We start from the raw sequence: 15,928 nt of genomic DNA on the forward strand, positions 1-15,928 counted from the left end.
CTTGTGAATTAAACCCCAATGTTTTGATTTAATCACACCGTGCGAATTGTTGGACGAATTGTTTTCGACGAGCAGTCGACCAAGACCAGAAATCGAAATGACAACTAGAAGAGGAAAAAATCCACAGAATAAAATATTCGCACGTCAATTAGCGCACATCTCTTAGACAATTGTTACTAAAAATACTCGGTTTCGAAAAGTCATTATAATCCGGACTTGGTTTGCCTCTATCATTGTGGCTTTTTGTTCGCGAAAATCGTTCTGTTTTCACACATTCATGTGTTTACCTAATACTTATAAGTATTAAATAGTCACAACAGACTATTGATATCCCAATGTTAACATAACAAAATACAATACTTTAATCGTTTAAACATTTCTTTGTTCTTTATTTTCAATTAAAATGTCATTTGAACCTAAAATGGATGTGATGGCATTCTAAAAAAAAAAGAAATCAATAATTATTTCACATTTAATGAATTTGCATGTGATTGGCTATGGCCCCATGGTGGATTTGCGTATTTATCAAACCATTCCACTCCCACATCCAAATTGATTACAAACAATTATTTTTGAACAGAAAAAAGAGTACATCAATTGAACAATCACTTCATAAATAATGTATTCACTTCTAAATGGTACCGCTGTTGTATGTATTTTTTTTTCTTGTTCTACCTCGTTTAAAACTATTTATCTTATGATGATTACAAAATACTTAGCATCACAGTGATAGATTTGTAATTGAATAAAACATGAAGCTCCAATGCAATAATTATAATACAAAATCCATTTGTCCCTTAATATTCCAATTTATCACTAGCAATAATTATGAATATAATGTTAATCTAGATGTCAATGAACCAGATCATGTTTTTTTTTTCTTGGACGGTTCGGTTTTGTACGTTATTTTTTCTCATAATCGAAAAAGCGTTGAGAGTTCACAAGGGAAAATTATCATCAGAAGAATTATGTCAATGATTTTTATTTTCTGATTCCAACTCTCTCTCCATTTCTCTGTCTCTCTCTCTGTCTCACACACACACACACACACACAGCCTACTTTGTGTATGCGTATTGAAATAGAGCCGCTGATGGTGTTCGCATTGGTACCAAACGTGGCTCTCCGTCGCTATTCCGAAATACCATATAATTACGACCGTTGATAATTCGCTTTGTGCCACTGTTGTTCGAATCAAATGAGTTGATGTAATCGTCTGTCGTAAAGATTTTGTTGCGATTAAATAGCGTCGCATACGATGGTGGCGGTGTTACATTCGACATATTCTTTGCCGCTTTGCTACTGAAATTTTTGCTGAACGTCGTACTTCGGAATTTCAAGTGATCATAGTTAAGACGTCGATTTAATAGCTTGAAAATGACCTGAAATCGGAATTGATAGAGAAAAAGAATAGCGATTGTTGGTTTTTGTTTCTAATCGACAAACAGAATGAATGAACAAAGAAAGCCGATTGAAAATTCTAATTCGAAATCAATTATGATATTGCGGAACAAAAATTCATTTTTATTTTCTTTTGGTTCTTAAAAATGTCGGCCAATTTGATATATATACGTATATGTTCAATACCTCCGTAAAGAATATCACAACTGAGGTGCAAAAACCGGCCAACATTATCCAATATGTCATCGATAAATCACTGTTGCGCAGCTGCCGCTCGGTGCCGCCAAGATTTTGCGGGCAAATTTCGGCATTCGTTAGATTTTCGCCGAGCATAAATTTCACGATACCCGTTTCCACCAGCGTCAACAGGCTAATGAAAAAAATCAATGCACAAAATCGTAGAAAAACAAAAACAAGATCGAAATCAAGACAGAAAATCGAACGAAAGAAAACGGAAACTTACTCTGGATCAAAGATGATGTTTAGTTCGGACTCCAGATTGTAGGCGAATGAACGTTTTCGCTTCATGAATGGATCCTTGGCCGTTGCAAATGGACATTGCTTCTTTTCGTCAGCTGGATTGCGAAGCTTTCGCTCTTGGTAATCGCTGTAGATCAAATGATTTATCGCCGGACGATCACGGACCAACACATAACCATCTCGGAATACGTACTCATTGAGTGTGTCGTTGTCCGATTTATCCGAGAATATGATTCGATGATCATCGTACATTTTGCGCATCATTGTGAGCGATTCATTGGACTGTGATGAGATAAAATGTGGTTGATTAAATTTCGAACGAAGCCAAAATGCGAACTGAAAAGAAACTAAGCTGAAGTTGGAATTCAATTTGATTTCTTACATTCAATATTGCATATTCAACGCATCCGCCTTTTGTGGACACAAACTCCTTTTCGATTCGATAAATATCGTCCCATGAATTGATGGGCAATGTAAACCGTGACAGTGTCAAGAAAGCGGTTAAATTAGCGGTATAAAATGAAGTTAGGATGGTTATGAAAATCCACCATGTTGCGAATATGAGACGAGTTGAGTCTGCATTGAAACCGAAGCAATAGTTAGATGAATGTTCAATGATGTGCCTTCATAATCGTTAAACGTTTAAATGGATAATCGGGAAAATAACTTGTAATTACCTGCAATCGGCGATAAAGTGCTGCCCTGTTTCAGCAAAGCACCGTACACGAACCACATGCAATGCGGTAGAGCATACATTCGTTGTTCGGTATCGCCGGTGATTTTAAACCGTAGTATGATGATGCAATAGATTAATGGGCCAACAACAAGTAACGAAACCAAAATCAAAATCCATACATTCAGTGTGAATGGTGCAAGCAAACCCGTTCCCGTTGCAGAGATTACCGGACGTCTCATTAGCATCACCCATTCCCCTTCGTCCAGTGTAGTTACCGAATATTTCAAATAATCGCGCGTATCCGATAGGATTGGCAAAAAAGCCACTGCTATTTCCGATTCCTGCCAACAACCACATTTTCATGACCATTTTATCTAGAATATTTTCAGATGGAAAATTACTGTGCTTAATCGGCATTACCCACCTTCTTATACAGGCTCTGTAGTAAACTGCCATTGAAATCATCGTAAGAACCAATTATGTTGCGATCATGCTTTACGATATCATACGTAAAATTGTATTTGTCCATCAAAAATTGGAACAATTGAAAGGCTACACCCTTGCCGATCAACTTTCCCGACTCTAGTTCGGTATAACTCAGCGGCGGATCCTATTAAATAACATCATTTAGGAATATTTAACTGAAAACTTCTTTTTTTTTTCAAAAACAACACATACTTCAAGCGTAACCACTTTTACAACGGCTCCATTTAGACGATTTTTCAGTTCGTTCCATTTTTCGAGCTTTGATTTTATCGACAAATCCTCATCTGCAATGACAACTTTCATTGAAGCACTGAATTCGAATATTTAAGCCATATTTTTTTTATTGTGACTTTTTTTCATGAAACTAAGCTGTCTTCGTCCGTACGATTCAACAAAAAAATCAAATTGAACAGAAAAATCGAAATAAATACTGATATCGTAAACCATCCAATTAGTAACATAGTTCTAATTGTAACAGAGTCTCAAAATAAACCACTTTTCTAAAAAAAAAATACAAATAAGTCATATGAACCCGTGAGCATGAAAACGACTTAAAAAAAATCGCCGATAAAAACGTAACATAGATTTGTCGACGTAACATACCAGTGTACAATTTGTTCCGAATTGAACGAGTAACAAATAGGTGTTTCGCTTTGTTCGGCGACGTTTTTATAAGTCGTTTTTATGCTCACGGGTCCATATATTCATATCAGAAGTTTTTTTCGTGTTCTTCTCAAATATGATATAAAATACAACAGTTACCCTTCAAAGTTTTGCAGAAAATTAGTCTATTGTTACAATTTGGATGGTTTGCGACACAATTACAATAAATTAAACATTTTTCTGTTACAATTTAATTTTTATTTTTTGCGATTCTTTTTTTGATTTTTGTAGCTGTTTGATATTGCAAAAAATTATGATTTAAAAAAATTCCGAACGAAAAAGTTCAAAGTTTTATTTCACGAAGCCATTTTGTATTTGTTTGATGCGACTGAATTTTTTTACGGTTCGGCGAAAGAAAAAAATGAAAATTCCCAAGCTTTTTTCAGCGAACATTTTTTTGCCAGAGTTTTTTTTTTGTCGGAAATCCGATCCATCAAAGAAAATCTTTCGAGAAAAATTCAATCCATGGCGGAATTATCGTTTTGATAGGTGGTTTTTAAACTTATCTGTTTTCTTTTCACAACAATGATTTTTTCGCTGAACTGTAAACTAGGCTTAAACGAGAATTTCTCTATTTTGTCTCCTTTTCTTAAATAAATATGCCCAGAAGCACTATTAAACATTATTTCAGATCTTTTATATTCTTAGTTTGTTTTTTCTTTTTGTTTTGTATTTTTTTTTTACAAAATGTTCATGTTTCACTTTATTTTTACGAGTACACTCGTTCGTCGGCATAAAATTCCATTATTTTTTCAGTTATTTGAAGGAAAAAATCGTCGAATCTCAAAAATTCGTCATTACCTGACCCAATTTGATCGTCAAACTCTGGTAACTGTGTGGACTGTACATTATTAATGATCGCATTCACATCGACCAGTTCACTGAAGTTACAGCGGCAATTTGTTGCAAAATATAAAACGATCAGTAGAACTTTTAATCCAAACATGATTTAATCCAACGGATGTCGGAATTTTGGTATTAGCAAATCGTTGTCTTTAATATGATTGGTCGTTGAAATCGTCCATTGGTTTGAAAACATTTGACAAAATGCGGTTTGTTTTTTCGTTCTGCTTTCAATTGGTTGCACACTATTATTAAGGACTATGCAAATGTATCGCAATAAATTCAAATAAAACGAACATCCCGAGGATTGGTTAAACGAGGTGACGTGGGTTGCGTGTTATATAGGTAAGCGCTTTAGTTGAACTAACCGAATCGGTTCGGTCATCGGTTGCAGAGAAATCATCATAAACTAGTAAAAGAGCCGTGAACAATGCATGGTTGTGTTAGCCAGAAGGCATGTGAATTGGTGTGTCGGGCCACAATGGGCACACGTGTGTGTATATGTGTGTTGGGTATGTGGTGATTGGTTGAGTTTTCGTTGTTTATCTTTTGCCCATTCCAATCGGAGGTATTTTTTTTTGCGCGCGCGGTGAGACGTTTATCAACCAAAATCGATTGTATTGTTTTATTTATTTATTTTTTAGCGTAATTTGAAACACGTAGGTGCTACGGGGACTCTCAATTACAAACCATGGAAAATCATACAGCGAACCAAAAACATATGACACACCAAGTGAAAACACATCGCATAGACGTGATGTCAACGTAAATATTATTTAATGTTCATAATAGAGAGTAAATATTTAGCCCTGAGCTTGGATCCAATGGAAGTGCACTGTTCACATTAGGTCTTCGCTAGCAAATATGTGCTTAGGTGTCGCTCGAGGGAGGAGGGTGGTAGAAACTTATTGTCCAAAAAAGTGTTGGTTGGCTTTAGAGCCGCAGCTTATGAAATTATTATTGGAACATTCATCTCAAATGACAATGTACGCTATTCATATTTCAGACAACAGCATCACATCATGTGTAGGACAACAGCGTCTAACACTACTAGCTATCAAAAAAAACCGTCAAGTGGGCGCCAACAGTTCTCCATTGGAATGTCCATAAGAAAGCGCACTCTCTACGGCAAATTTCGCCATTTTTCAACAAAAAGTGTGCAGTGCTATACGCTGTTGGTGTAGGATTTGTTCAACTTTCAACTAACCATTTTTGTTATATGCGCGGATTTTCGAAAGATTTCATTCATAATGATCGTCGAATGTACTTGCAACGGTAACATTAAACTGAATCATCATTCCTTGTGTGAATCCGGGATAATACATTACTATCATTTATTCATATTTTATTGCATATAATTTGTATGACGATAAAACATGTAGTGTCATCAAAGCTGCACCATATATGAAGCTTTTGATTTGAGTCTCATGAAAATGCATAAAATTTTATTGCTTCGAATGGCCAATGAACAGTGAATACACACCAAAAATATTATTACAACGATAGACACGTGTCCTTTTTATTGTTTTATTGCATTAAATTGGCAGAGGATTTTGTTTATTTGTCAAATGAGCATGCATTTGTATTAGCGTATCTAAATTCTGATATCAAATTCCGAGATGTGTCCTACCAACACCAGGCCAAGGCTGCTTTGATGGTTGTGCTGGAACTCGATTCATTTTCTTTTCAGCTTTTTTTTTTATTCTAAACATATTCTTGTTTTGTTTACGTGAGAAAATGTTGAAATGTACATGTTCCTAAAATCAGCGATCACTTTAATTCGGAAGAGTTTTCTCGATATTTTTTCAACTTCATTTTACCCAATTTGTTCACAAAGCGACACCGAATCTAATGGGATAATTAAGCTCTTATGAAGAAATCACATTTTGAAAAATTATGCGTAGGCCATAGTATATCAGCGTTATAGATTGTCAATAAGGTTGGGCAAATTATATAGTACCTATGTTATTAATGATTTAAACGGACACCTGTCCGAAAAAAAAACATCAGCATTACAAATCAATTTGATTCCATTCTCTTGCACTGCGTATATTGGTTTTCTAGTCCATTTTTCCATCGAATATCAACAAATTTTATTGGCCTATTGTTTGTTTAAGTGCTCATGAATAGAAGGCGCGCGAGTGTGTGTATGTGTTGAGGTTATGAAATAGTGTTCGGTCATCGAATGTATCGTCTGAAATCACAAATCACGATTATAAACAAGAATTAAAGCTCACCACATAATTTGATAGAAATCTGACCTGATTTACTAGCAAACAAAATGAACCATTCTTTCAAGCCTATCAAACATCACAGAGCGTCAAAGACGATGATGGAACACGTGCCCAACAGGAATTATAAATCAAATCAATCATATATGGCTTTGGAAATGAGCTCTTCACATCCAATGAAAATGTGAAGAAAACCCATTTATATTCTTCTGTGTTTTCTTTTAAACAAAACAATGGAGAAATTACTCGAATTATGGAAAATTTAGTGTTTTCTATACTAAAAAATATTCGGCCTGCAGGGAAACCTTTTACATAAAAAAAAATTCTTCCTCTCCCCACAGTCTCCACTTTCTTGCTTTAAAAGGTTCTCTCTCCGCCCTATCTAGCATTAATCCTCTAGAGATAGGAAAATACTTGAAAAGTATAAACGCAATTTTTTCCCCGATAACATGAAATTGGTTCTTTTTGATATGACATTAAAGTAAGTATCGTGGGATTAAAATGAGAATGACTACAGTCTATTCCATGTTATCAGTTCAATGTAATGAACAAAATGTCATCTAAGCAACAGGCAATGGCCGGGCGGATGGAAAGAGATTTTTAGCATCGATATGATACATGTCGACGACACACATAATACATTTTATCAGACAATGTCGTTAACGAAATGAAACATCGGTATTCGTGGAAACGATCGATTACATATGCAGATGTCAACGCGAAAGAAAAAACGGTAATCATAATTGAATATGGCAAATGGATACTACGCATCAGGAAATGTTTCCAAGTTCTTTGTCAAGGACAATTTTTGTTTACTAATTTCAATTTGCCGTTATAGTCTAATGCCGTTTATTTGCGTTTTGTTGAAGTCGAAAACCAATTTCTTAGTGAAAAAAATAATTTGTCCATTGCAAATGATCTACATAAATTGTAGATACGCCATGGGCCAGTGTCAATATTAGTCAATGCACTTTTCGATGAATTTCCGCATAAAAATTCGCCATGAAATCAAGCTCATTTATAACATCAGCTAGGAACGTGGGTCATTTTGTGGCTGCAAAACCTTATCTAAAATTTAGATTGCATGCTCAAAATGATTTAGCATATCAAATCTTTTCGGAGCCAATTTTTCAAAAATTTAACAACAAACTAAACGGACAAAAAATGATAGCCATTTCCCAAACGAAATGAAATGCTAACTTCTTCTAATGCGTCATTTGAAAAATAAACAATAGCTACACAATAGGAAAAAATCGCCCGTTCATCCGTAAAAATAACCGAAGACACGAATTTTCATCACGTTATGATTACATGGCATAATATAATTTGGCTGGTGGCTAACATATATTATGTGTATCAATCGAAAATGAGCGATATATTTACACAGGCGACTCCAAAGTTGTGTGTATTACCGACAACCATTTTCGTATGTAAATTGGTTTAAATTTGATGCACGCAACATAAAAACCCATACATATTGCAATCAGTAATTGTGTGGAATACGTACACTGTACGTCGTACAGGGAAATCAATATCAATGACAGTGAATGAAAGAAAAAACAAACCCACAGCGTTTTGAACAGTGGATGTATGGAAAAAGAAATTAGTGTAAATGAGTGTGTATGTAGTGCATTTATCGTGGTAACAATACACTTAAGAAATATTATTACCGTCCAATAAACACACAAGTAAATAGTGCATTTGGAATCAATGTATTATGCATGTCAATCCGGGTGTTTTTTTCTTCTTCGTTCAATAAAATGTTTGGCGAATGCAGGCAATGCACGAATTTGCAGTGCACGAAGCAAATTTGAATTTGATTCGGAAGTTTTGAAATGAATGAACGAAAATGCGGCATGAAATGGCTCATGGAATGCCCCATAGAATAGACTGTACCGCAAAATACCTATTCGGGATGCATGGTTTTTATTACCGTTACATGAAACGTACATTGTAAATGTAAAAGGTACTAACTTTGTTTTTTTTTTTCTCCATGGGGGTCCAAAACTTTGGATTTTTTCATTCCAAAACCGATTCTGTTTTTATGTTTAATTATTATCTGTGACTAACTACAAATTAAGATTAACATGTTATTACCAATACGATACTTGAAAATTTTCATTTCCATACATTAGGATATATCATGTTGAGTATTGGTTATTGTGGTAGCATTGAATTTAATACAGAAGTTTAGCTGATTTTTTGATTTTTGGTGACCTGAACTCTATTGTACTCTGTATGCTATCTGTCGAATCCATTCATACATTGTGATGTAGTACATTTCATCAGAGATTGCATATTTACTGCTGAGTAGGCCTGAGCTGAGCTGAATTTGCTAACTCAGGCGCCTGAAGCGGTATTTTAACGCACTTACGGTGCAAAATTGTCGTGGCACGCTGGAAATCCTACTGATTTTGTTTTTTTTTCTAATTATATTTGGGTAAATTCCAGCGTGCCACGACAATTTTGCACCGTAAGTACGCTAAAATACCGCTTCAGGCGCCTGAGTTAGCGAATTCAGCTCAGCTCAGGCCTACTCAGCAGTAAATATGCAATCTCTGCATTTCATGTAACGGTTCAATTATAGTTTGTTATGCAATAACAAACCAGGGCCAAAATGAGTCCTTTCGTAGGTTCAAAAAGACCGAGCGCAGCGAGGTGAACTTTCTTGTTTCTAATTGCTTTTGAAAACCATTTGTATGCATCATTTATTCTTTTCGATGCAAATTGTTGTCTCTTGTAATTTCTTAATTGGTGATTGTTTATTGTTTTTTTTTTTTCAAATAACGAAAAATCCATAAATGTTGTTGCTTTTGGGGCGGTGACATGTTTCATTTTAATTGGAATTTTGATGTCAGACACATAGGACATCATATGTATGTACGGCACCAACAACCAAGTCGAAATGAAGTGCGGTCTCTATTGGATTTGATAAGTGCAAAGAAAATGAACACATGACCTTAACCTAGCCACCAATATATATTACGCGCGGCCAAAAAAAAAAACAACAACAACAACAACAACAACAACACAACGCGATAGCATTCTTTGTTCTCCTCTTTTTCTATTGAATGTTAGCCTTTGTTTGTATACGTCAATAATACGATGTGTGGACGCGTCACATCGTTTGGCCCCAATGTGTGATTGACTTCAATTAAATGCGCGGCGATAGTCGCAGGTGTCAATTGAAATCACCAATAAATTCCAATTAAACCGCGCACATTGCATTTGGTATGCGGTATGACGTGAGCTTTTCCTGTGTTCCATTTTCAATCGCATTGTATGTGCGCTGTTTTTGATTCTTTCACTCTTTTTCCTTGTGCTTGCTGTTGTTGCTATTTAGTTTTCACAATTTTTGGTATGTGTGTGCCTTCTCTCATCTAATCACATGCTTGGGCTGACAAATAAATGTGCAGGCATCACTTTTCGTCCATTAGCAATTACCGCTAAGCTTATAATTCCATTTAAATTACACATATTATGTTCCGTGTGGAAATTTCGAATAATATGGGGAGAGATTGTTTATTAGGATGAAATGAATTTCTGAGTAAATTCACTTGACTAATGCCTACAGTGGAACTGTAGGTGTAGAATCTATACACTGTAGATTTTGGATGAAATTGGATTCGATCCAAGGCGTTTGATTGTGAGAAAGAAAGATTGTGAGAGATAGAGAGCGAGAGACGCAGTGAAATCAAGAGATTAATTGACTTTCGATACTCCATGCCAACAAAATCAGCGCTTCATGTCATTTTCATTGCATTTCATTGAAGCATATTATGTGTGCAATTTGCAGAATTTTCTTTTCCTATGACCAAACCGATTATTCGGTGCAATAAAGAACCATTTATATTTGTCGTCAAGTTATTCTTGATGATTTTGAGACCCGTGCCGCGTCACATTAACTGTGTGCAAGCAAAACTGACCATCAAAAATTTATGGAACTAATGACTTATTTTAATAACACGGCACAAATCTGACGAGGCAAAACTTCCATTTGACATCGTAATAATAATTGTGTTTTATTTCATTTTTTTTCGTTCGTCGGCATTGAAAATAGATTGGGATTATTCCTATCAATCACACCAAATTTACCGACGAGTTGATTTAGTGTGTAACATGCTGTTTGAATGCCATGATCGATTCTCTTGTTCGCCGCTCGCTCACTCTGTCCCTCCCCACGTACTAGGGCACTAAAAACCACTTTTCAGGACAACGAAACACTAATCGATAGTCAAAATCACGTACAAATCAACCACCATCCCTCATCATCATTGTCCATTTGTTTGGATATTCGAAGCGCGTAAGAATGGGAATTCAATGATTGAATTGATTTGTTTACAATATGCTGATTGATGACATTCATTTTCGATTTCGTTCGGTTATGTTGTACTATGACCAAAATACATAATGATATCGAATGCAGCAACCTATCGATATGATAATATTTTGAAGAAATGGACATGTCACAGGCGAGTCGCGACTACAAATAGCAACATTTCCAAACGCCTATAAATCATGGACTCGCACGCCACGGACGAAGCTCCCAACAAACTCCATCAAAGCCTATGTACGCTGAGCATAATTTTGATTCATGAACAAATAGATTGAATCTTATATCACACATTGGTTCGATCTCTTAAAGTATTATTTATACTCACTTTTGTATACGAGCTCGTACTCCGAGGAGTGAGCGATCGATGGAATCGATTTGAGCAATGTACAATGGTGCCATTGTATATCATTTTGAAAATGACCTCGATTTCAGCATACAATTCTTGAATTTCCTTTTTAATTATTGCTAGCGTTGATACGTACACCTTTGTGCCATTGTTTGTTCAGAACGAATATAGCGAAAGACATGGCTTTTCAATGACAAACGAATCTACTCAAATTTCTAGTAATAATTCATAAAATTTTCTTGTTTGTTTTTATTTGATAAATTTGATTGTAAACACAAAATAAAATTTGTTTTAAATCACTAAATTAATTTAACATTTACAAATAACACGAAGAGAGACACAAAAACAAAAACGAAGAAAAAGAAGAAGTTATAAAATTCTTTGACGAAGGAGAGAAAAAAAAAGGTAGGAAGGAAGGGTGAGAAAGAAGGCGTAACAGTAGAAATAGCATAAAATCTGAACTGGCACTGCTGAATATTATTACATGTGTGTTGTTTCGCCGAGATCTGCTTGTTTCGAAGCTGCTTCTGTTCGTGCCTTTTGTGCATTGTCAAACTTGTCTTTACGTTTCATTATGAAGTACAATACTCTGTAAGCGAGAAAAACAGACAAAATATTATTTTGAATGAATAATTTTATGTTGGCGTGACTAACGATTCAAAAATGATTTAATACATACGCAAATAATATAGCGGTGATAACGAGGAATATAAAACTGACGAAATAAAATGCTGCTGGCCAATTTTCTAATGTGCTTTCGTAAACAACACTGTACAATGACACGAACACAAATTTACCGATGGCTTCGATAATTGCAATAATTGAAAATGAGCGGCCCAGCTCATCGGCATCAACAAATTTGGACAAGATACTCTTGATAACCAATGCTCGGATACTGATAAACGCATCGAGTGTTCGAGCGAAGTACATCATTACAAGTGTTTCGGCGAATGTCTGAAATAATTTGAATCATGATTCCAGTTAAAAATCAAGTTCAAAACGAATTGTTTCTGTTTTCGAAGTGGATGACAATGTGAAATTGCATGCTTTTTTCCAATAGTAAAAAAAAAATTGAATTTAAAATGTGGGTTGTTGAACTGATTTTAATACTTACATAGCAAATGCGAGAAACGCACGACAGTGAAGTGCCAATAACGCCCAATAATGGATCGGAGAATTTGAGCAATTTGCTCAACAAAACAACCATAATAATGGTTCCAACCAGAGATGTGGCATTTCCATAAGTTGCATACGTCGAATAGGTAATTCCGTCCCAGTTCAAGGCGATACGAGTGAAATTATATTCATTGGGCTCCTCACCAAATGCTGGTCCAATGGCAATGAAATACATAACGAACAATAGAATCACAGTGGCACGACCACGATTGACGCGTTTTCGCATCAACACCTTGATACACTCAACAGCCACCACGGGATTGAAGAAGTCGAGCAAACAATTTGTTTTTTTCTTCGGTTCCGACACTGACAACGTTATTTCACGGTGTCCATTTGCATTTTGTGTTTCACGCACATGTATATTACGCTCAGCATTATCGAATGCCAGGTTATCAACACCCGGTGTCAATTCGATCTCTTCCTTTTTTTCGCGTTTCACTTCTTTCATCACGAATAGGATGTAGAACACGCCCAATAGATTGATTGGAATGCAAATCAACAGCAATACTGAAATAGAAATGTGATTCAATGAACAAAAAACGCACTGTCAAATGCAGAAAACATGTATACGTACAAATATAGCCCAATTTTTGGAACAGAATGCCAGACCATGGAATGGATGCAATCGGAATCAGTGGAACGACTTGTGCAAATATTCCGAAACGCAGTGTACGATCTTCTTCAGCGGTTGTTTCACTAAGGTAACTGTACACACCCATCAACATAAGATTCGCACCACCTGTTATTGCCGGCAACAATTTTCCTAGAATTGCACTGAACTCCAACGGCAATTGCTTGAAAAACACCGCAGCAATCAAGTAAACTGTTTTTTTTTTTCAGGCAGTAAACAATATTTTGTGCGAGGAGGGAGAACGGAAAAGAGTGAAAAGAATAAAATTAGCGGAAAATGGTCATGTAACGGTAAACAAAATAAATGGCGAGTTGAAGTTAGGCGAGAACATGTAAAAAAGAAGCAAATTTTATTTAAAGAAAGAAATTCATAGAAGAATTCAGTAAATAAACGATATTATTTACCAATTAATGCCGCCAATTCGCCCAATAACGGTATCAACATGCAAGGTTTTCGTTTTCCCCGTTTGTCTGACCAGCCTCCAGCAAAAAGAATCATAATGATGCCAAATACCGAGTCTAAAATAAACACCAAAAAATATTTTCATACCAAATTTGAAACAAATTTTTAAATTTTCTCTCTCCAAATTATTTTGATTCAAAATATTTAATAAAAGGCCCAAAATTAAATATAATTTACCAAACGGTGCTGTGATCAAATTCAGCTTTGTATCCAATTTTTGGCTGTCAACTTCAGCTTGACAAACCAGCTGCTCTAATTCGGTGATGTCGAATTTTATGGTTGCATTGGAATTCGGTGGCAAAATCGGTGTACCATTTTTCCAAGTGTAGTCATCTAATACTTGCGATCGATCACTATACAGATGAATGGCTTGGTGTGATGATTCTTTCAACTTTTCACGAACAGTAACACAGTTGATATTATTGATCGTTTTATCTATCATATTATCGCAGACAACATCACTATAGTTGAAATTAACACGGCACGACTGAAAGGTGATAGCGGCATAAAGAACAAATCGGCGAATTAAATGAATGATAAATGTTGATTTAAAATCAATCATATTCAACGTACCTTTTCTAAAGCTAAATTTTCGACAGCTATGAAGAGGAAACAAGAGGGCAGAAGCCAGCACAGCATCAGTGGTTCGACCGTAATGTATGATAGAATTTTCAATAGACCTTTGCCGGAAAAGAACCAAGAGCATTTGAACTCTTCATTTTTGTTGGCCGTTTGTGTTCCATTGGCATTTGAGGCGGCGGTTGTTTTGACTGCGGTTGGCTGTTCGACAACCGATTGTTCGGTGGTGCGACTTGGTGTGGCACCATCCTCATCACCTTTGACTGCCATTTTTTTCACCCTCAACGATTTCAATCGGATCGTAGCAAATTTATCACTATCTTGGGCACCCTTAGTGTTTATGCTAGAGAATATGTAGTTTTTTAACGACATTTTGACGAGCTTTCTTTTTCTCACCGAAAGAACAACAACAACAGCAGCAACGTAATAGAGAAAACAGCCCCAAGAAATGCGGACAGAAGAAAATGAAATGCAGAAGAAGAAATATGGGGTAGAAGGATTATAGAAGGGTGTTGTTGTTTCGTTATCCGTTATTCGATGGTTTTTGGATTTAGTTTTTGTGACTTTAAGCGATCAATTCGTTTATCTCTTTTTCTCAGTTAATCGATGGTTGCCATGGGATTTTCAACAGCATGCATTTTAGTCATTCAGTTAATCTATCATCATTCAGTCAATGCGTTCTCGCCATGCAAATGGTTTATTTTTAATTGCACGATATTTGCTTCACAACCTTTTTCAAGCGAAAAAAAACGAAGTAGAAAATAATTGGAACATTCGGACGTGGTTGCCCTTCTTCTTAACTATTGGTTTCGTTGCGGTTTTCAATCTAAAATGGCATAAAATCAACTTAATAATTCATATGATGCCGATAGCAATAAAACCGAATTTTTTTTTTAAGTGCAAACGTGATAATTGGTGGAAAAAAAATTTGTGATCGTAGATCTTCTTCTTATACATACTTTGCACTAATCGTCGAATGATTTGAGTCATTCGTTTAGTTTTTTTTCTTTTCGTTTTTCATGGGAACACGAATCTACAATGAATTCTAATGACATATACACAAAAAAATGGCTGGATAATAGGCAGTTGAAGCGATTGTTTTGTTTTATTTATTATTTTTTCTTCCTCGTTTGATTCAGTCAATTCAAAGAAGTATCGTAATATGTGCGGTGATTTGTTAATTAAAGCGGCAATTAAAAAAAATAACACAATGTTTACCATATGCTAACCAGTTCAGATGGCGATCAATGCGATTTTGTGTTGTAAAATTGTCAACGTTTTGGCCCCGACGATGACGACGAAGACGACGGGAACACTGACAACAATCAATTTCCGTGCACGGCGACTAACTTTAATTATAATTAACATTAATCCCATTGAAATTGATTTTGGGGTGAAGCACACATATATATATATATATATATGAGATGAGTGATTACATACTCCAGACAAAAAATAAATAAACAGAAGAATATTTATATGCTTTAGGCGGTATTTTTTTGCATTTGCGTGCAGAGACCACACCAATCAAAATTGAAAATTATTGACAATTGGCCGCCGCATTTTTTCTATTCTTTAAATGACACAATTAGCAAATATACAAATTGAATGATGACTACA

The 15,928-nt window shown here is 35.5% G+C and overlaps 2 protein-coding genes across 5 annotated transcripts in view; both read right to left on the reverse strand.

Moving 5' to 3' along the window:
- Positions 1 to 405: 405 nt before the first annotated feature.
- LOC129577698 (glutamate receptor ionotropic, delta-2) lies at positions 406 to 5,145 on the reverse strand. The gene is made up of 8 exons (XM_055465191.1): positions 4,506 to 5,145; positions 3,234 to 3,325; positions 2,980 to 3,165; positions 2,557 to 2,896; positions 2,262 to 2,455; positions 1,863 to 2,161; positions 1,586 to 1,769; positions 406 to 1,380 (listed from the first exon to the last, which is right to left on the reverse strand). Exons 1-8 carry the CDS (start codon positions 4,648 to 4,650, stop codon positions 1,057 to 1,059), a joined length of 1,764 nt encoding a protein of 587 aa, XP_055321166.1. The 5' UTR covers positions 4,651 to 5,145; the 3' UTR covers positions 406 to 1,056.
- A 6,549-nt stretch (positions 5,146 to 11,694) lies between these two features.
- LOC129577699 (uncharacterized) overlaps positions 11,695 to 15,928 on the reverse strand; it is an 11,113-nt gene continuing 6,879 nt past the window's right edge. For 2 of the 4 annotated variants that reach the window (XM_055465193.1, XM_055465192.1), the window contains exons 2-8: positions 14,303 to 15,134; positions 13,907 to 14,216; positions 13,672 to 13,785; positions 13,211 to 13,459; positions 12,575 to 13,143; positions 12,140 to 12,414; positions 11,695 to 12,049 (exon numbers count right to left, since the gene is read on the reverse strand). In XM_055465193.1, coding sequence (XP_055321168.1) covers positions 11,941 to 12,049; positions 12,140 to 12,414; positions 12,575 to 13,143; positions 13,211 to 13,459; positions 13,672 to 13,785; positions 13,907 to 14,216; positions 14,303 to 14,680 — 2,004 coding nt within the window. In that variant the 5' untranslated portion in view covers positions 14,681 to 15,134 and the 3' untranslated portion in view covers positions 11,695 to 11,940. The remainder of the gene's footprint in view (positions 12,050 to 12,139; positions 12,415 to 12,574; positions 13,144 to 13,210; positions 13,460 to 13,671; positions 13,786 to 13,906; positions 14,217 to 14,302; positions 15,135 to 15,928) is intronic. The other 2 variants (XM_055465194.1, XM_055465195.1) reach the window with 1 other exon arrangement.

Source organism: Sitodiplosis mosellana, unplaced genomic scaffold, assembly GCF_009176505.1.
Source record: "Sitodiplosis mosellana isolate CC-2019 unplaced genomic scaffold, AAFC_SMos_1.0 Smas_scaffold_6197, whole genome shotgun sequence".
Lineage (NCBI taxonomy): Eukaryota > Metazoa > Arthropoda > Insecta > Diptera > Cecidomyiidae > Sitodiplosis > Sitodiplosis mosellana.